Source organism: Nipponia nippon, unplaced genomic scaffold (assembly GCF_047370975.1).
Source record: "Nipponia nippon isolate SJK-2023a ecotype South Korea unplaced genomic scaffold, ASM4737097v1 scaffold_3, whole genome shotgun sequence".
In the NCBI taxonomy this organism is placed as follows: Eukaryota; Metazoa; Chordata; class Aves; order Pelecaniformes; family Threskiornithidae; genus Nipponia; species Nipponia nippon.
The window spans coordinates 126,540,144-126,561,801 of NW_028262347.1; the positions used below are offsets into that span (position 1 = coordinate 126,540,144).

General features: G+C 52.7%; 1 protein-coding gene across 3 annotated transcripts in view; it reads right to left on the reverse strand.

Moving 5' to 3' along the window:
• STK32C (serine/threonine kinase 32C) overlaps window positions 1–16,672 on the reverse strand; it is a 98,608-nt gene extending 81,936 nt beyond the window's left edge. For all 3 annotated transcript variants that reach the window (XM_087767264.1, XM_087767265.1, XM_087767263.1), the window contains exon 1: window positions 16,504–16,672. In XM_087767264.1, coding sequence (XP_087623390.1) covers window positions 16,504–16,608 — 105 coding nt within the window. In that variant the 5' untranslated portion in view covers window positions 16,609–16,672. The remainder of the gene's footprint in view (window positions 1–16,503) is intronic.
• Window positions 16,673–21,658: the final 4,986 nt, after the last annotated feature.

Genomic DNA, 21,658 nt, shown 5'->3' on the forward strand with positions numbered 1-21,658 from the left:
TTCTCTCCTGCAGGAACTGCCTCTCCTTGCACAATTCTCTCCGGTTTCGCTGAGGGCTTCCATGGCGTTACCATAACACAACTACATTAGTACGGTTGGGTTGGTGGCCTTTCAGTCACCCTTCAGGTCTTTCATCCAACACTCCCTCGTTTGCCCACCCTTTGTCACACTCCTGATGAGGGCAGGGAGCGTTCGGGTTTCAAATGAGAACTTAAAAGTGGCTGAGAACAACACAGAATTCAGCATTACTTTTTTTTTAAATTACAAGAGAGCCTTTAAGAGGTCTGAGGCAGAAAAAATGGGTCTTTTGGGGAACAACTGTCATTATTCTATTCAATATCATATATTCTATCATTTATTCTGTGTTTCCTGATTATCATTGCTTTTTCCAAATAAGCCCAGAACCGTTAGAGTTTCCTGCGGACTCAGTGTGTAACAGCCCTGAGACAAGAACTCTTTGTAACAACGAGTCTCCAAGAATACTTCCTACAATCAGCTGCTTCTGGTTTTTAATCAAAAGAGGCTTTTACTACTCGCCACACCAGCGAGTTCACTGTGGGACATGAAAGACAGTTTTGTTCCTCCTGCTACTTCACTGTGGCCGGTAACAACTATCAGACCGTTGGGAAAATAAACCAAAAGAAGTTGTTCATACACCAGCCCGATCAGTCTGCCTACCTTTCTGCTGCAGTAGTGCATCGACAGAGCTAAGAGCACAAACCATGTGGCTTTACGTGCAGGTAAGCAGACGCTAACTCGGCAGCAGCTCAGTTAACAGATACACTTCCATCATGGCTTATCATCTGTGGGTGTCTAAGAAGCATTTCGTCTGCAAGAGCTGCAGTGAGGGATGCACTTGAAAATGAAATTTCAAAATGAAGTTTTCTTGCTTTTTAACACATATATACTATAACTCTAGTACTGCTGCATATACTGCACTTACAGCATTTAAGGGTGGTCTCTGCTACAGCATTTCATTCCACTTGAGTACCATAATGGAAAAAAAAGGAAAAAGGAAAAAGGAAAAAGGAAAAAGGAAAAAGGAAAAAGGAAAAAGGAAAAAGGAAAAAGGAAAAAGGAAAAAGGAAAAAGGAAAAAGGAAAAAGGAAAAAGGAAAAAGGAAAAAGGAAAAAGGAAAAAGGAAAAAGGAAAAAGGAAAAAGGAAAAAGGAAAAAGGAAAAAGGAAAAAGGAAAAAGGAAAAAGGAAAAAGGAAAAAGGAAAAAGGAAAAAGGAAAAAGGAAAAAGGAAAAAGGAAATCTCATGAGAAAGGGCTGGAGTTGTCACTTCTACTCATTTCTCGGCAACTGGATGGACTAGCACCATGGAAATACAGTCGATGTCTGTTTTGGGGTTGGTTTTTTTTAACATACACATATTAATGAATGCACCGGCATCAGCCATGAATTCCTCCATGGCTCAGGAGCAGACCGGGGTTCTCTGCTTCGCGAGAAGGGTCGTCTCAGCATGGCACCACTTGCTGCCGCAGCGGCGGGCGCAGCGCATCACTGCTGCGATGCCCGCACGGCACGGGGGCCCAAAGGAGCTCACTCACCAGCTTTAGAGGAGAATATGCACTGAACTACAACAATAGAAAGGCTTTCTTCTTCCACAGGCAGGCAATTATACATATATTTAAAAGCTAACTAGTCCTTTACTTACTTATGTAGCGATGTGAGCAGTGTGCGATATCTGCATGTGTGTACATCGTACTTGGAGTTAATTTATACATTCCCAGTTGAGATAGCTTTCCCCGCGACAGCCCTGTCAACACAGCGATGACGACTTGAAAACAAACTCTGGATTTTCTTCCCAAGAGCAGCCACCGGTGGGGTTTGCACCGCACGCCTGGCTCCAGGGCGCTATTTTCGGCGCACAGTCCTATCTTTGTCCCGGAGGCTTGTGAGCAGCAGACGTGCTCCCAAAATACCTTCCGCTGGGATCAATGGACGTGCTGCTCGTCCTGGGAGGAAACGCTGCCACTCAACTGACCAACACTTTTTTGACAAATACAGCTGAAGGGAGGATACGCACCGTGGGTCAGCCGCACCAGCGGCTCGCCGAGGGTTTGCAAGGAAACCAAACCACCCCGAGCAGGCTGCTCACCAACACCGTGGTGAGTCCGGCAGCAGTGCACGGCACCGGGAGCCATCGGCTCCGAGGCTGGCAAACGCCAGCACCGGGGCAGGAAAAACCGCGCTCCTGAGGCTGGGGGGGTTCAGTGTCCCTGCGACTGCCGCGTCCCCACGTGCGGTTCTGTGCTCTGCCACGCATCAAGTCCGGTCAGGTATTTCACACAGCTCTGGCAATGGAAGGGGCTCTTTTTTGCAAAGAAGGAAAAATTAGAACCAAGACAGTACAAATGAGTGGCTGTTAGTCACACATGCTTGCGATGTAGATAAATCTGGAATGGAAAAAAAGAGCCACAAGAGATTGATGAATAGTTGAAGACATTTTCGCCGGGGTAGGCTTGACCCCAGGTAGGAGCAGTGATCCCCTTCAGCGCTCCCTGAAGTCAACAACAAATCTGTTCTTTATTTTGGAGGTGTCCGAACAGACTTACTCAGTGGACAGACTACCCTGATGCATCTGAGCGTGCTGAGCATCGCGGGGACTGGGCCTGCCCACCCAGTACCTGCAGGAGCATGGGATGGATGACCATAACCACTCAGGATTCATTTCAACTCAACAACAAAAGAGCAGACCCAAATTCACAGACAGTGGGGATGTCAAACAGAATTATTCACCGAGTTTAACTTCTCTGGGGGAAGCAGACATCCTATTTCTGTGATAAGAAATTCTCCTGAACACGGTCACGTACCAACTCACTCTGGAAAGACAACATCTCCTGAAAAAGACTTTAAACATGAGAAAGAGGGAAACCTTGTCTCTATTGCAGCGGCACGCAGCGCAGAGGGCATCGCCCTCTCCTCCGGCCGCGGCAGTCACCGCTGTGGGGTGCAGCCCTCGCCCCGTCACGAACTGCAGCAGCGCGGGCGTGGGGAGCCGAGCCGACCCTCGGGAGAGCCCCTCCTTGCACAGCACAGCACACACAGCGCGGCAGCCCGGGCGCTGGCACCCGAGCACTGACGGCTTGCGGGGCCTGAGCACGTCCCCCAGGGTTCTGCACTCGCTCAGCGTCCCCACCGCCGCCATCCCACACCACCGGGCTCCGGGGCCACCCATCGGCCTGCTTGCCACCCGCGCTGCCTTACCCCTGGGAATAAACCCCCGTGGAGCCTGGGTGAGAGTAAGAGAAGAGCTGGCAACGGAAAACTCCCTCTTCGCCGCAGGGAGGAGGAGACAGAGACCTCCCGGAGAGAGGGGGCGAGGCGGGGGTACCTTGGAAATGCCGAACTCAGTGCACAGAAAAATGCAAACCAAGGCCAGAGGAAACACTAACTAAAATTACTTCCAAAGTAGTATTGAGGGGCAACCAGCAATTGAATTGTTTGTTGATGTTACACAACATTTTCATAAACAGAAGCAATTTGTTCTAGTTAAAAGAAACCTGTTATTTTTTACATAATTTCACACATTGATCTTTGTAACAAAAAGCCATGTAGAAAAATATACAACACGCTGAAAATATTCATTAATCAATCCCTAAGTTTGCCTTCTCGCAACTGTGCTTGTTTTGACACCTGCTTGCAATTTTCCTGCTGTGGCATTTAACATGCAATAAAAACCAACTGAACAAAACGAAGAGCGGCTGCAGGTGCCCCCGGCACCCTGTACTCGCCCCGTACCGCACACACCATACCCGAGCTGACGACAGGGCTTTCTGGCTGTCGCTGGTTTTTAAGGAGTTACCAAGGGACTATCACAAATCCCTGATACGTTAGTGTCCTGCCAGTAACCGACAACTTGAGGCAGCTTCCAGATTGCTGGTAGGTCTAACTCATTAATTAGCCGTGGCCAGCCGGGATGTCAGAGCAGAGCAGCACGGTACCGCTGTCAGCACCCCGACGTGAGCATCTCCTTGCCCACCCAGAACACCTGCCGGTGTCACCTGTACAGCTGTGCCTAAACCTCAGGATCCTCGAGTTACTCCAAAAATCCCAGTATTAAGCCGACAGGCAGTACGTGTGTTGGGGGTAAGCAAGCCGAGCACACCCGCACACTGGGGGAGACCACCCAAGCCAACCGCCTGCTCACCAGCTCCCTGTTCCTGCCCACCACGTGCTGCTTTATCCGCATCTCTTCCCACAACACGGGTTCGTTTCTTGAACAGGCATCATTTGCCATTTGGGGAACTCGAAGCATTATGCTGAGCTCATAGCAACAGCTCAAACCCACGCTGACTTGCCTGGTAGTGTTTATTACTGGTTAAAGGTGCAATGATGTATGAAGGCAAATGAAAACATGCCAAGGTCAGACCCAGGAGGTACTCGAGTCACCGAGCTCTGGACGCTGTCAGAGTGACTGGCCAGTCTGCCTGAGCACGGGTGACGGGGAAGGCTCCCAGCCCGTAGGAGACCGCGACGGGCACGGCTGGAGAGGTTATCGTTTCATCCCTGCGCTGAAGGTCCTGCCAAGCTGCTTTCTCTGCCGGAGGAGCCACTAATCAATGGCAGTTCAGAGTTTTGAGCAAATCTAGAATCAGGCTTGAATATGAAATTATGGGGACTGCTTGAATGTGTATGAATTATTCATGTGATTACCACATGCGGCATCGAGCCTTTAAAGTGCAAATTATTTGGGACCAAGCTTTAGCCTTATTTTCTGTAAAGCATAAAGCACGTTTTCCAACGGTGCAAACAATCCAAGTCCAATGTATATAATTTTTTGTGTTTCCTACTTTCTGGTCTTGCCTGCCAGTTTCCATTAAGACTGGGGAACCAGTAAAATATAAAGCGAATGTGCAGCACATAGCTTTCCAGTGGATTATATGACATCTGTTTTACAAGGTAATTTAGCATGCTACATACCACAGTTTAATAAAAGGTCTTTCAGAAGAGAGGTAATATCCTTCTGACAGCGAAAACACACTGAGTCACGGAGGTAATGCTGTGTCCAGCCAACATCAGTGGCAGCGATGGCAAGAGGAGATTTACCTGCCGACGGTCTGACTCGGGAGGTGGCTGAGCCTCCACAGCCAGCAAGAGGGAGGGCTGCACCCGGCACAGCCAGCCACACCACCATGGATGCACAGCCCAGCCATACCGCACCCGGCACAGCCAGCCACACCACCATGGATGCACAGCCCAGCCATACCGCACCCGGCACAGCCCAGCCACACCGCCATGGATGCACAGCCCAGACGCACCACAGCCGGCACAGCCCAGCTGCACCACCATGGATGCACAGCCCAGACGCACCACAGCCAGCAATACCACCATGGATGCACAGCCCCGCTGTGCCGCAGCCAGCGCAGCCAGCCACACCACAGCCAGCACAGCCCAGCCACACCACCATGGATGTACAGCCCAGCCGCACCACCATGGATGTACAGCCCAGCCGCACCGCCAAGGATGCACAGCCCTGCTGCACCTCAGCCAGCACAGCCAGCCACACCGCACCTGGCACGCCCAGCCGCACCACCGTGGATGCACAGCCCAGCCGTACCGCCGTGGATGCACAGCCCCGCTGCACCGCAGCCGACGCAGCCGAGCCGCGCAGCCACGGTGCACTCGGGCAGGTTTCATTTCTCATGGCAGTGGCTTGTAGGAGCCTGCGGCGTGCACTGATGGCGAGCATCACACCTCGGCAGCACGCTTGCCATCCAGTGCTTCAAAACTGTTTTTTCTATACCTAAAATAGCACAGAAATGATAGTAGCAATAAAAAGCTATTTGCGAGGAAAAGAAAAACGTGTTTCACCCAACGTCCAGACTCCTGAGCTGTGTACATGTACTGTGCTACTCGTACGGTCAGTGGGATTCGAAGAATCTTGACTGACCCTGATGGTCCTGGATGATTAACTGACATCTAATGCAGGGGACTTTCCAACTATATAATTTACTCCACTTTTTGGGTAATTGTAATTAGCGTTCACTGCAGCCCGCACCTCCGTAAGTGTTTAACCTGATCGTCACAGAGAACTGCTTGCTCAGAGCAGGAACCTGAGCTTCGGTCCAAGCCCTTCTGACCTTTGTCAGTGGCCTCAGGCACTAGAACTAAAAACACATGGGAATTCTTCAAGTCACCATAGAAGGGGACCTAAGTGCTTCTCCACATGCCCTTATCCTGCCTATATGCCAATAGCATTAAAGTCCAATGCTAGGAAGTGCCTTGGCTGTTAAGTTCCTAAATACTGCAATAGTTCCTGTTCAATGGAAGCTTCTTCCCAGTTCCTACTGAGTTTCCCTATTCCCTTCTTTTTTACCCCCGCCGGGTATCTGAAATATATATAGGATGGCCTTTTGTTGCCACCAGGCAATCCCTCTAAATTCACAGGACATAAATCATGTGCCAGTATTTTAAGCAGTGATGCCAACTTCTGTTCAGTTGTGCATTTTGTTTGGGTTGGTTGGTCGTGGAGGGTGGGGGTGGTTTTTTGGTCAGGGGGTTAACCTGAAATGAAGAAAGGAAGAAAGGAATATTTTTTTCTGAGCAAAGACAGCTTTATTTTCCCTTGTACAGACCATGCAGAAATGGAAGACCCAAAGCAATGTGCCAGTATCCACAGTGCCGTGCTTTTACACCTTACTCACCGCATTGCTTCAGAGCTACTCAGCACACTTTCTCCAGTGCTCCAATACGCTGTCACCAGCATATTACCCAAATAAATACAAAAGATCACCTAGATCTTTGGACAGGTAGGCTGTAACAAAACTAAAACCTTGGACAATAAGGTAACCTTCTGTGCCAGAACAGGCTTTGGCAGGTGAACCTGGAAGCTACTCGGAGCACCATCAGCCTCAGAAGCCACCAGCTCTCTGCTGATGCCACTAGAACCAAATGTGTGTATTTTTTTGTACAATAAGTTAAAATTATCAGCTTCCAGAACTGTCAGCTGAGCTGTAAATACATTACATTGCTGTTTAATTTAATTACACAGCACAGCTAACCATCAGCCTCTAAGGCCGCGGTGTGCACAGGCAAATCAGCAAGCCGCTGAACTCGGGACATCGTTCAGCGCCTGCATCTCTTCACGAGTCCCAGGTACTGGAAAAGACCCTGAACAACAGACTAGATGTAAACGAGCACACCAACATTCACACACTGTCATCTCTCATTGCTTAGCAGTATTCAGAGCCGTCTGTTCCCACACATCCTAAGCACTTTTAATTTTCCATAACTGTCACCTAAAGCAATTTAATTCCTGAAGAACAGCGGGAGAGGGAACGAGGACACTGACATTTATCTTCTCTCGTTAGGGGAAGCTAAGCCACTCGCGAGCTACCCCACCTCTCTTCACTTAGGGAGATAAAAGCCAAAACAGAGCTTAGCCATCGCTGTTCTTCGCCCTGCCACACGCCTGTCCGTACGCCGGCACACACAGCACCTCCGACACACACCATCCGCCGTCCCTCTGTTGCTGCCACCTCGCCCTCTGTTACTTCTCTACAACTTCCAGCCACGTCACACAAGAAGTTATTATTCATGATTAATGTGGGTGCCTTGTTACAGGATCCCAGGATAAAGTGGGAGAAACCGCACGTTAACAAAAATGCAGCGATGAAACGTTTCATAGACTCTGCTCAACAACAAAGTGTTTGAAACTGCAGCTGGAGAGCAGGTCCCCAGAAAAGACCGGGAAAAGTCGTACCCGCTTTTACATCTCTCAGGCTGACCGTGAACAACAGGCTCGGCAACCTGCCCTGCCCCAGGATGCCCAGACAGGACACGCTCACGGGGACTCAGCCGGGCCACGGCGAGCAGAAAGCCCGAGTCCTGACCGCAGGGCAGAGGATCACTGCTGCAAGCGAGCACCTTTGCTCCACACAGATGTTTCTCACCGCACTCCATTTCAGGCATTCCCACAAGAAATGAATGGACATTTACAAGGAAACACACGTTATCCCCCTACCTGCGTGGACTCATGAGCGTGCACCACGCTACGCACCCCTCCTCCAGCCGAGGCACCGCATGGGACCCCCCGTCAGGCGAGAACTGAACCAGCTGCAGGCATTTCAACCTGCTTACCACTTCAGAACCCGACTTTCATACGATAAAAGCACCAAACTGCAAAAGAGCAACTTTTTTTCATTTCCAGGAAGGTTTTACTTGCCAAGTGACACACGCTGACTTCTGCCAGCCGCAGCATGAGGCGATCGTGTGAGTGCCCTCACAGCCGGGCACCGACGGTGCAGGCTCTCCTGGCCGGCAGCTGCCAGTGCTGGTGGCTACAAGCGACCCGGCACCATCAGCTTCATCTCATTGTACCTGTACCCCTGGAAAGCTGCAGGCATCGGTGGGAATGCCAGCAGAGCTGGGAAGGTCACCACGCCAGCACTGGGAACGTGCTCAGCAAGGTGTTTAGATCCCTAGCAGCGTGCTCCTGCATGTTATTCTGAATTCACAGTAAGCCCATTTCAAGCCAGTTCTGAAGACTGTGGCCTTTACAGAATAGACCAAGTATTAAGCTGGTCTAACACCTGAACTGTATTTCCAATCACTTTTTCTTGATTGCCCTTTTCCCTTTTTTCCTGCAAACAGTGTCAGCTGCCCTCAGGGCTTGTTTTACCCTGATCTCCTCTCTTTAGACCTCCCATAGACGCAGGAGCCGCTTCAAGGACTTGCGGGACCTTTCCTCCCTCACCTCCAGAAGATGCCTGGGCTGTTCCTATAGGAGGGAGGACATGAAATCCCCATCCAGCGCTGCTCGGCACCGAGCGGCAGGCCGTGCTCAGGGGGTCCTGCGGGGCAGGGCATCCCCCTCCGGCTGCATGCAGGCGAGCCAGACTCACTCAAGGGTTCAGGGTCTGGCAGCCGGGGAGGAGGAGGAGGGTCCCACCAACCTGGCATCAAGAGCCTGTGTCTGCCCGAGAGCGAATGAGCGGCCAAAGGGAGCCGGCTCCGCACTGAGCTGCCACAGCCCTCTCCTGCCTTCTGCCTCCCAGCAGCGCCGCCGCACGCTGCCAGGATTGGGGTGGGTAGGCTGAGAGCTGGTACCTCTGCAGGCAGAGAGCCGGCAGGCTCAGCACAGGCACGCTGCACGGATCGGTCCCCGGCGGGCACCACCTGAAGGGTGCGGTGCCACCGACAGTGCTCAAACATCCAGCCCTTGGGAACCCCCCGCCTGGGAGTGCCACCAGCGCCAACACCCGCCACCGCTCCTCCCAGCCAGAGGACACCGCAGCCCCGCTCCCCAAAGCGGAACGCCCACGTAGATGCTGGATTCAGATTCGGAGAAACGACACTCGCGGCTGTCCGGGCCAGGTCTGTTGTGTGTGCTGGACCTCCACGAAATGCAGAAGTAGGGAAATTTGCCTCTTGCTTACCCTATCGCTGCGCCGCCCAGCAGAGCTCACCTCAACGCGCACAGCGGGCAAAGGCACGGGAGGGAGCTTCCCCAGGCGGGAAGAGGCCAAGCGAGAGGCGGGCGGAGGAGCGGGAGCGCGCACAGCCCCGGCAGCCATCCCGCCACAGACCCATCCGCACCCCTGGCAGCGGTGAAACTGTAAACTGGGAAAGGGCAAAGGAAACGTGAAAACTCTACAGAGATTTGAAAGAACGAGATACATAATGAAAGGCAGGAAACATTAAATTTCCAGTCTCTATGCATACTGTATTCTCTCTATGAACGGCAGCTTAGTTTTGTAAACAGTCGTCAATTAAAAGATTTAAAAATATATATATATGTTCTTAAGCCAACACAAGTGAAATAACGCATGCTCTTAGGTGAGCAATAGCAACGGTTTTCCATAACTGCCATTTTCAGTGTTCAAAGGGAGACGTTTTGTTCCCTTTCAGCAGTGCAAATCCAGAATGTTTCTTCTTCAGATTTCCTCCAGCGCGACTGAGAACGGGCCCTGGCCTTCAGTGCGGAGAGTGACAGCAAAGTTATTAATTATTTCTGAAGGAGAAAGAGAGCCAGTAACCCAAACGCTGTGTGTATTACCACACACTTCCATGCCTCGCAGTTACCGAGTTCTCTGGATTTAACCCATTTCTGCGTTACACGACACACTGAAAAGCTTCACGCACGGACAGGTTTTCAGTCCTTAGACTGAACAAGGAGCGTCGGCTCTGCTGGGGGGGCTGGGGGCAGCGAGCGCGTGGCAAGAGCTTGTCTCTGGGCACAGCACACACAAAAAGCCTCGGATCCGGGGGAAGCAAGATCCAAAGCGAAAACAAAGCACCGCTGACAATACTAAACACAGCTTTTCTGACACCTCCTTGTAATTCCCACTCCCTCCTCCCCCCACTTACTTACTTAGCTACCACTTTGATAGTACATAAAGGTTTTTTTCTCGTTTTTAAATAACAGGGAAAGGCATCTGTGCTCTCAACCCACAGTCACATAAGAGTCAGGCTATGAAAAAAGTTTGCCTTGCAATCTGATCAGTGATTACTTTAATAAGTAATTTGCAGAGCATGGAAGCTTAACATACCTGTATCTGACCCTAAATAAACAGGATTTGGGATTTTATAACCGCCTTACTGGGCATTAGTCCATAGTTTTCCATCAGAAGGGCACTGTTTCCTCCCCAGGGCTTGAAACCCCTGCCCAGCTGAGATGATGAAGCCGGGCGGGAGAACCGGTGTCGGGCACCCAGCCGCAAGAGGAGCCGAGCCAGCCCCCAGGCTGCTTCGCCCCGCCGGCGAGCCCGCCGCGGCAGGAGGAGCACAGGCGGTGGTGGCTGGAGCAGGGACGATGCTGCAGGGCAGCCCCGGCCCCCAGGGACCGAGGGACCCGGCCGGGCCATGCTGGCCACCCCGTGGGAGGGGGCCGAAAGAGCAGCACGTGGTTTATGATACTTACCCCCTTAGGAGAGGGGCCCTGGGTCAGGGCTGGGACTGTCCCGGCTCCCAGTGCCCCTCTCCTGGCAGCGCGGTGGGATGCCCCCAGACCTGGGGCAAACCTGGCAGGAGGGGTCGGGGTCTCCACAGAGGTACGGGATGCACGATGAGGTCAGGCTTTGCTCCCCGTCCTCTCCACATCTCTGTCACTCTGACACCCCCGGCTCCCGCAGCATGCCCTTGTTTCCCTGAAGGTCCCAACCCCTGGGACAAACGATTATGGGGGAGAATCCCCATCTGAAAAACGAATGCCTAGCGCTGTGGAGAATGCTGGGCATCTTGCTCCCAGCAGATCAGAAAATAGGAAGGAAAAGGAGGAATGTAAGCAGCTTGCCAATCTGTGGCAGCTGAACTCTTGACTTCAAAGTGATGTAAGCTGACGATGACACCTGGGTCTGGGAGTCCTCCCCAAAGCTGTGGCTGGAGGCAGCAAGCTCCCAGCAGCTCCCAGCAGCCAGCCGGCACAGGCTCGGCAGAAGGTGGCTGCGGGATGACAGGTGGGAGCAAGAGGCACGTTCAGCACCAGCACGCACGGTTCGTTCTCTGTATATCAAACAGCTCCGCAAATGAAGCGCTCCAGTTTTCGATCAGCAGATCAGCAGGGTGAGGCAGGAGGGATGCACGCTCTGGTGTGTGTGTAACCCTACAGCCTGCCAACACATGGTTTGAAATTAAAATGGGGATTATTTTAAGCACGTTCCCCCAGGTTTTACAGCTTCTCTCCCGTTTCCATGGGGACGGGCGCTGTGCCGCGCAGCTGCCGAGGCTCCCCAGCCTCCTGCGGCCCCGCGAGGACGAGGATGGCGGGGAAGCAGAGCAGGGACTGTCCCTCGAGCACTGCTCGGGCTTCAAGAGCCCCCCGGGCCCAGCACATCCCTGGAGCGGGAGCACTGCAGCAAACTGAGCGGCTGGGAAACAGCTTCAAGACGCGTAACAGTTTTCTTGCTTTACCACGGAAACACGTTTTTACAGAATCGTATTTCTCAGCTTGGAAACTCACAGCAGGCATTCGCAGAGCGGCTCTTTTGTAAGTTTTAGACCCACGTCTACCAACACGCCCCGGGCAGGGGGGAGACCAGCCACCGCAGGCGTGGGGTGCCGCCGGCCCGCGCTCAGGACGGTGCCCCACGGCCGACAGAAGCCATCCCCGCGCTGCGGGGGCAGCCCGGGCCCAGCGCGGAGGGGGCACTCGCCCGCCCGCCGCCCCAGCGCGGGGCCTCCCCTCCTCCCTGCGCGCCCTCCCGAACGCTGCCGGCCACCCTCGCGGCTGGGTTTTTTCCCTCCGCCAAACTCCAGTCTGGTGCCTCCTCCCGGGATTACCTGAACCAAAGAAATTCAGACAGAGGTTGTTCCCTGAGAAGGGCAACAAAACCACCCACCACCATTTCACTGGACCCAAAGGCGACCCCTGAGCACAGGCTTCTTCCAGTCAGGCTGGTTTACTGGAGGAGCTGTACCTGTGGGCTGCAAAACTGGGAACTTGTTTTAAAAAGTTGATTTTGGTGGAAGTAGGATAAACCCAGGAGGCTGCACTTGACCCCCCTGCAAAAAGCCATCTGCACTCCAGTAGAGAGAGTCAAACAAGGGATGGGCAAACAAGTGATTGAGACAAAATCACAATGAAAATAACTGGGCTGCAGCATTAAAACCTCGTCAATCAGCTGGAAATCTAATCCAGTGTCAGGAAACAGGCAGAAAGCCCCCGGACCACTCACCTCGGTGTAAGCGAAGGAAGGAACAGCTCAGCAGAAAGCACCAGATGGCTTTACATATTCTCATGTATATTTACATACACTTTTTTGGTAAGCCACTTTGATTCAGGAGAAGCCACAACCAAATGCACTCTTGAAATTCCTCTTTAGATAGAGCTGCATATAAAGATCCATCATGCTGTTCTTTCCCCCTCTCTCACACAACACAACTGTGGGCAATGCTAACAGCACTAAGTGTAAGAGCGCCTTGTATTTCCTATTACTCAGCCCTGCTTCCCAAGTCCTAGCAACTCTGCTAAATGTTTTTTTCTTAATGTTTGGGTTGAAACATTCCTGTTGGCTTCACAAGTACGCCATTTAGCATAAAAAAGTAAAATTAAATAAATAAACAAATAAGGGGGGTTTGTCAACAAAACTTGCTCAGCCATTTCCCAAAACAACAACAGAAAACGCTTTCTGCCCACATGACAAACAAGCCTTGTCTCAGCGCCCCGTGCCCTGCCGCGGGGAGCCGATGGCTCACAACAGGCAGAGGCACTGGCGCCCGCACTGCGCCTTCTTCGGTGCCGGCGAACAAATTCACTGACCAAGTAAGAGGCTTTTAAAAGGTTCTTACAGGTAGAAATAAGAAACCTTGAAGAGGCCTTGAAGACAAAGGCCTATTTTTCCTGCTGGGAAGTGGACAATGCACTGCAGCTTACTGAGGGCGCCTTATTCCAGCGCACCGGAACTCTGAGAGCGCTCAACCCTGCAGCCCTGTCACACTTCTGCCTTATATTCTTCTTCCCGCCCTTTTTATATTCTTTTTCCCTTCCCGCCCCCCCTTCATTAACTTTCTCTGTTCAGAAACAGGGTACCATGTACCTCGCCAAAAACTAGTGGTCAAGAAGGCATCACTAGGCAGCACCTCCAGCAGGACAGCTGGAGCTCGCACCCAGCCGACGCGTACCCGGCAGCTGCTGAACGTCTCCAGCTTTCTGTGCGAATGGAACCAGCTGAAGCCGGCACTCGCAGGGCCAGGGGAACCGAGCTCTCGCGTGCCAGCGCCTTCTGGAAGCACACACAAAACAGGCAGACGCTCTCCCTTCAAAGTCAGCTTTTCTCTTAGTTGAATCCCAACTCCGAAACGCTCAGAAATATGTCAAAGGTGGTGTGCGCAAACATGACCCAGGAAAACGTGCACGCCACAGCCAAGCGCGGCACCAGACGCGTGTCAGAAGGGTGCGGATGCGCCGTCCCCCCGCTGCCGCTCAGATGAAACGCAAAGGACCAGTCGCACTCAGCCTGCACCCAGCTTCACAGTCAAGAGAGGTTACCTCAACCGGGGAAAACTGGGGGGCAGGGGACAGCACAGCACCCAGGGAGGGAGGCGAGGAGGGAGCAGGACGGTCGCTCCTTGGGCACGACTCCCCGTAGCACAGCTCTGCACAGGCTGCATCGGCACCGACCTGCCCCGGGCTCGATCCCTGCCGAAGCAACGAGTTCAGTCCCAGCATTAACAAAAACGAAGCTGAAAAAAACGGAGAGAGTTGAGAGAAGATCCACAGGGCAGACTCAGGAATATGAAGTTTACCCTCGGAGTCTCGGACTCGGAGAGCTCAATCCCACTGCCGAGGACGCCGGGCGGCCGTGATCCCAGCCTGACGCTGCCCCGAGATGGGGCAGGACAACAGAAGCTCCTCTGGTTTATCAAGGTGAGACCCAACAGCAGGACGCTGAGGTTGGACAGACGCAGACTGGAGAGGAAAGACCATTTCTAACTGTGAGGTCAAGTGCGGATGACCTTCCAGGGCCGGGCGTTTCACACCGAGAGCAAACACATTACTGCCCACCCCAGGGCAGTACACCCCAACCCCACCACGCTTTGCCGTAGCCACACCGGTTTGACTTGAGGCAGTAATTCCATAAAGTCCTGAAATGAGTTCCGAGGAAGTCAAGCAAGAGGACTGCAAGGGTTTTCTTGCCTCAAAAATCTACACATTTGGACTTTGATTTATCTGAGAGTAAATACTGGGCCTTGTGTTACTACTCACTAGAATAAATGTTAACGTTCTATTTACACACACCCTACCATAATTAAAAGGGATTAACGATTGGATTTAGACAGTCAGGCTCATTCTTGTATATCCATCACTGGGAACCGCCTATGGGTAAAATTTCATATACTAACCTATCTTTTTCCTTTTTTTCTTCTAATTTATTTCACTTTAAATTGTCATCACTAGTAATTCTTCCACATTATGTCACACACAAAACCAAAGTATTAACTGGCTTCTTTATGTAAGGAAGTTATTGGAATGTCTTAGATCTCCATAGCAACCATGCCGTGCCAGTAAATACGAGTTCACCAGAACAACACTGTAATTGCTCTGAGCACACACTAACAAGCGATGATGAAAAAGCAGGCAATATTAAGAAAGTAATGTCCTAATAAGCCTCCTCTATTGCAAAAGCTTGAAAATGCCTCGTGAGATGTGACCGGGTTTTTGTCAATGGTCGTTCACCTGCAAAGCTCAGTTCCCCTACGCTGGCTGTGTACCGGCTCAGTTCAGAACGAAACGCTTTCCCAACTCTGTAGCAGAGCCTCCCGTTTCAGCATTTTTACTTGGCTGGCTTGCTGGTCCTGCTGACCCACCACCGCCAAGAGCAAACACGTTTCCCACTTTGAGCACCAAACTCTGGTGCGGTGCCCGGAGCTGCGCACACCAGCACTCACACCGACCCAACCTCACGCACACCGTCAGTATAAAGGGACGGGGAGGTGGATGGATTTTGCAGTCTTCCTTCCAGCAGCAATTTTGTTGGGCGTTTCAGCCACACCGCAGCACACCCCTCAGGCGGCGAGGCGCCATTCTAACAGATGTTTTCTCTACACTTCTGTAGTAAGAGATGCAAGGGTTAACAATTCAATGTCATACTCCAAATTGCTAATAAATACTTGGTGATATCAACTAGCTACTTCTCCAGTAAAAGTTCACCTGATTCCACATCCCTTCAGCTCTCAGGAGCAGCACAGATGGGCTCAGGTTTGATCCCCTCACCGAGGGGATGCCAGCAGACCCAGTGCTCACGTAAACCAGAACATCACCGTGCCTTGAAAACTCAAATTAACATATATATTTAACTCCAAGTTCATCTGGCATAACATTCACGCGCCCTAGGCACCCGGGGATTTTTGCCCGTGCTCGGTTGGTGTCCTGGGGCCAACGCAGCTTTCTTTGTACGTCGGGAGCTCCCAGCCGCCCAGCGGCCCGTCTGCTGGCCTGACCCCTCGCCCGGGTCTTCCCCCACCCGCAGCGAAGTTTCCTTCCTTTGGTCCTCCGAAACCTCGCCCTGCATCTGAGAAGTCTAATGCAACTGTGGTTCAATTTCATGGTGTATTTCTACAAAAACCTTGTATTTTGGGAAAAAAACCAAAAGCAGCCTTTCTGCAACGACAAGTAGTTTGTAGAAGTTTGATGGCCAGCGGCCCTTGATCTTTCCTTGTTAAAACCAGAGATTTCCTTGCACGGATCGAAACTTCATTGCTAAACCGCCCCCTCAGCGCCCACATCCCAGTGACCGGTTATTTCACGGCCGGCCGCCCGTCGGGGCAGCGCGGCCCCTGCGCCCCGCGGGGAGCCGCGACCCGGCCGGCAAACCCGCGCCCGGCCCCGGGCCCGCCCGCTCCGCCGGCCACGCACCGCGCTGCGGGACGGGACGGGACGGGACGGGACGGGACCCGCCGTGCCCGGCGGAGCGGGGCTCAACACGTGCGGGGCTGGGCGTCCCGCGGCACGGCGTCCCGGGGCTGGGCACGGCGTCCCGGGGCTGGGCACGGCGTCCCGCGGCACGGCGTCCCGGGAAGGGCAGGGCGTCCCGGGGCACCCCGGCCCGCACTCACCGTCCTCCCGCTCGTCGAAGACGGGTCTCTTGGAGGAGGAGGCGCTCGCTCCCATCCTCTTCTTCCACTTGCCCCAGTGAAACATCGGGGCGAGGCGGATGGCATGCCCTGCGCGCCGCTCCCCGCCGGCCGGCGGCTCCCGCGGGCGGGACCGGGCGCTGCCAGCCGCCGCCAGCCCCCGCCGCCGCCGCCGCCCTCACCCGCCCCGCGCCCCGGCGCCGCCCGCCCGCATGGCAGCGCCCGGCGCCGCCGCCTCCCGTCCTCCTGCCCGCGGCGGCTGCCGCAGCGCGGCGCGGCGGAGCGGAGCCGGCCGGGGCGGAGGGGAGCGGAGCCGAGCCGAGGCGGGCCGGGCCGGGCCGGGCGGAGCGGAGCCGAGGCGGGCGGCCGCAGCGGCGGGAGGCGGGAGCGGGGCGGGTCGGGCCGGGCCGCCCCCAGCGCAGCGCCCCCGGCGGCGGCGGGAGGGCAGCGGCGCCGCCCGCAGGTGCGGCCGGGCCGGGGCTCGGGGCCCGCCTCCTCCTCCCGCTCCGCCTCCGCCTCCTCCTCCTCCCGGCCCGCCCCGGCGCCCGGGCGGAGGGGCTGTGGAGCGGGGCGGCCCCCGGGGCGGGCGGGTCCCCGCTCCCCGCTCCCCGCTCCCCGCCGCGCTCCCCCGGCGCGGCTCTCTCACGGGGGCCGCGGCACCGGACGGGGCGGCGGGCGGCGATCGCGGCGCCTGCCGCTCCCCGCAGCAACCGCCCTGCCGGGGGACCGCGCCGAGCCCCGAGCCGCCCGCTGTCCCCGCAGCGCCTGCCCCGGCACCTCCCGCCCCCTCGGGGGCACCGGCACCGCCGGCAGCGACCGCGCACCGCTGCGTTATTTTTAAACTCATGCATAAACATCGCACCCGGTCCGAAAGGCAGGCAGAGGATGCTGTGGCCAAGCCTTTTACCAGCGCTCCGTTGTTATTGATGAAAGCGCAAATAGCTCAAATCAGTCACTAGTACTCGCTACTGGTTTTTAACCTTATTAACGTGAAGACGGCCGCATTGATTTTTATTCAGCTATTGTAATAAAATAAGGACTTGATTTAAATTAGTGGGAAGCTTGGGAAATCAATGTTTTTCTTGTATAGAGATCCCGCAGCGTTTCAGAAGCTCCCTCGCTATGGAGATCTTTATTGCACTGTGCCTGAAGATGTGACACGGGAAGTCTTGACACAGAGAAGAAAAACGAGCCTGAGGTTGGTGGTTTAGGCCTGAAACGATGGTTCTCAGTCATCACCGCAACAGGTGCAGCGCAAGAAACCAAACCAAAGTTAGAAAAATAATTAGTGCCTGAAGCTCCATCGTTTCCCCAGGTAGAACGTGAGCCCGTAGCACGGGTGCGCACCGAAATCCCCAGGTTTCTTCAGTCCATGCTAAAGGACATCTCCGCTCCATCCAGCCCGCTGCCGGGGCCGGCGCAGACGGTGGGCAGGCGATGCTCCGCCAGCGCGGCCTGGGCTGGGCTCTGCCCATCTCCCCTGGGGCAGCCTGGCACCAAGCAGAGCTGAGGCACCCACGGCTCCGTGGCCGCCGGGAGCAGAGCGCGGCTCCCGGCGTGGAGCAGGGGCCCAGCCCCAGATGCTCACCGCCTCTCAGAAACTGCACCTCCTGCCGCGCTGCCGGTCCACCGCTCGGCTGCGGGAAGCCTCCGGGACTCACTTCAGAGCTTTAAAACAGACGGTAACTCAGATGCCTTGCTTTCCCAGAAGCACATCCTGAAGATCTCTGTTTTCCTCCGTAAACTACTGGGCCTGTGACTTAACTTCTAAGTCGTCAGGAGGAAAGCGTGGCCTGCAGCCACCCTTGCAAACAGGCTGCCAGCACACGAACAGCAAAGTATGAGCTGCTCCATCCCGCTGCACGAGCGTTAACGCGCACGGAGGCAAGCTCTGATGAGGAGCCTTACGCTGCGTTTTTGTTCTGTGCAGCACTACGCATGGAACAGCCGCGTTGCCTAAACAACCGGGGTTTGTGCCTCACCAGCTCTAGAGCGTTCCTGCTCTTTTCTCCGTGATGGAAGTCGGGACTGCTGCAGAGCTCCTCAGCAAAAGCATTCATCCCAGGTCACCACAGCCGCTGCAGAACGCTGAGCTGTAACAAGCTCGCGACGCCGTTTTTATGGCTTGTTGAATTGAAATGTCTCATGGAATGTCTAATTAAACGCATTTCTCAGAAATAACTTGTAATGTTAACAGACCACATCAGAAATGTCAAGGCAAGCGACAGCTCTTTAGCCATTAGATTGTATCTGTTGTACCATCAGTACGTACTTTCATAACTTCTGAGATGCTGCTTCCTAACTTCTAATTTAAAATTTATGCTGTTTTCTTTCATAGCACGTTTTGAAATGGATATGTTAGTTATTGTACTCTTTACAGAAAATTTGCTAGGAGTTAGTCATTATTTAAAAGAGCCTGGAAGTTGTAAAAGGATTACAATTGAAAGGTGTAATTTAAGAACGGTTTTCCAAAGGCAAAGAGTAGTTCTTAAAGAATATTTCTTTGAGAAATCGGAAAGAATCAGTCTCAAATAAAAAGATAGAACCCTTTGATACGAGACAGTGATTTTTGCTTTGTTTGGGGATGGGTTTGTTTTTAAATATACTGCAAATCCCTGAGCTATCACCTCGCACTCCTTCCTTTCTCTTTCCTTTACATTCTGTAGGGAAAGTATGAAGGACGCCAGCAGACGGCTTCAGTCTGCCTGCCATTCAGCTGTCATTGCGCTCTCATTCCCCACGAATATTTGGACAATCAAATCCATAGCATAGGATTGTAGTCCTTTTCCGAGAAGTTTGCAAGATGTAGCGTAGGAAAAAGGAGTGGGAAATAAGGATGCGATGGTCCTAAAACCAGAGGAGGGTTTCATTCCGCCACATTTCTTGATTCCTTTACCTGCGAAATGGAAGAAGGTGCAGCACGGGGCTTTGTTTCATTCTTCCTTCATTAGAAGTGTAATAAGTAGTTTTACCTTCACAAAGATGAGTCAAATAGGAGAGAAATAAAAGGCCTTCTAAGTTTTTTGTTTGGGTTTTCTAGTGCTATTCAGAGCAGTACTAAGTGCTGCTCAAAATTCTTGGTAGTAATACAGGCTAATTAAAACTAGATCCTCTCGTTTACTCCTGCTTTCTAGGAAGTCGGCCGTAGGCATACGTCCAGGTCCTAACACGCACCTAGCAAACCCCAAGCCAACTACCACCTTGTTAGCAGCCTGGCGATGAGGTCTGCCCGCGCACGAGGCCTGCCTGTTGCATAGCCAAGACAACCAGAGCTTCAGTCTCGTTTCCTAAGGGAAGAACTACCAGTATCCAAACCCACCCACAATTACAGAGGCTTTTCTCTACCCGAGTGAAACAGCAGGAGCTGCCCTGGCAGCTACCAGGAGACTGGTGCTGACTCAGCACGACAGCCACGGACTTCTCCTTGGGCTTCCGCGGGGAGACGGTGCCGCGTTCAAAACCTAAGCCCCGTTTCAATCTAAATTACAATACTGAAATCGCCAGGCAGAATGTTACCTTGAATCGAAAACTGGGTGAGGTTTACCACGAATTGAATCGAACGGTTCTTCTCAGGTGCAAATTCATCTGATTTTTGCCCTCTGCTTTGATTTGGGGGAGGATACTCTTACTCTAAATACCAACCCTGGTGTTTGGGAACTGTTGTGCCATGCTGGCGCCTTTTGACCTGCCACCAACAAAGATGACAGAACCGAGAGGTAAAAGCGTTTAGGAAAGTTCCTCCAGACATCTGTGGCGCGGTAACGAATCCGGGCACCAACAACGGTATTTGGCTGGATTTTGCCCTTGGAAATTATGTTTTGATTGTCTAAATTGTTCGTGATGTTCCACTTTGAAAAACAGTGGTTTTGCTTGTGATCTTAAGTCATGTCTGACAATGTCTGAATGGTGAAAAGGAGAGTGTGTTGGAGGGGAAATGAGAGACATACGAACATGGACTTTGGGGAGTGCGTGGAAGGAAAACGGGAGAAAACCAACACTGCCATTAAACATGGTGTTTGTTACACAGGCTCTCAATCATGTAGTGGTGGTCTTTCCGTTAGGCAAAACTGCCACAGCTGCTCACTTCATTAGGAAAAGTGAGTTTGTATTTAATTTGCAAATATTTAGCACAAATGGTGTTATATAATCTTTTCCGTTTTCAATATTTTAACACCATTGCAAATAAATGCCAATTTATTTCAAGTTCTAACTCTCCGTCTACTCTTGAGTAATTGCGAGAGAGCTCTGTTGTTGTCTCCTCTAGACCAACAGAAACTGAGCGAAGGATGAAACGCTCACCGTCTCGGATCAGCCTGTGAACCCGAGAGCGCTGGGTCACGATTGCCCGTGCACACTCATTTACAGTGGTGCGAAATTAGTGCCAGAGACGCTAAACGCAGCCCTCCCGTTTTCCCTCAGCCAGCCGTATTCGCGCTCACCCACAGCGCAAGTGTGCTGGGGGTTCCAGCAGACGGGTCTGCGCTAGTTCTGTAGCAGAATTGTATTCGTTTTCTATTTCTAAAACTTGAAAACACGGTTCCCTTTCTGTTCAGCGGGCACTCGTGTCTGACACCGCTACTCAAAACCAGCGTAGTAACGTGCAGTGAAAGATGTCGATCCCCTCAGTGAACAACTGCACATCGAGGATCAACGCAGATCACCCACCACAGCGACACAATTACAGGCATCTTAGGAAAACGTCCGTGCAGTTACTAATACTAATCCTGCAGGAGAAAACAGTGAGATACGTAAACTGCTCCAGAGTGGTCCAACATAGGAAAGGGAAATGGAGAGAAAATTCTGCCCTCTTACATATCCTGGTCTCCAGGGAAACAGAGATCCGCTGTGGTTTTGAAATGAGGAACTTTAATTAAAAGCTGACTTTTACGATAATATATTCTTCATGACATCTTTGGATGTGACTCTAACTACATCTCTAAATGGGCAAACTGGGTGACCAAAGAGGTTATTAGGAACAAACTGTTCTTGAAAACACTAAGAATTCATTACTCCTTTTTTAAAATTTTTTCGTCTTCCATTCTCCATTCTTTGTTTTGTGTTCTCTATTTTACTAAGATACCATTAGGCATTTTACTCGTGGCAGTCTTGGGGATACTATATGCATATCTGGAAACTG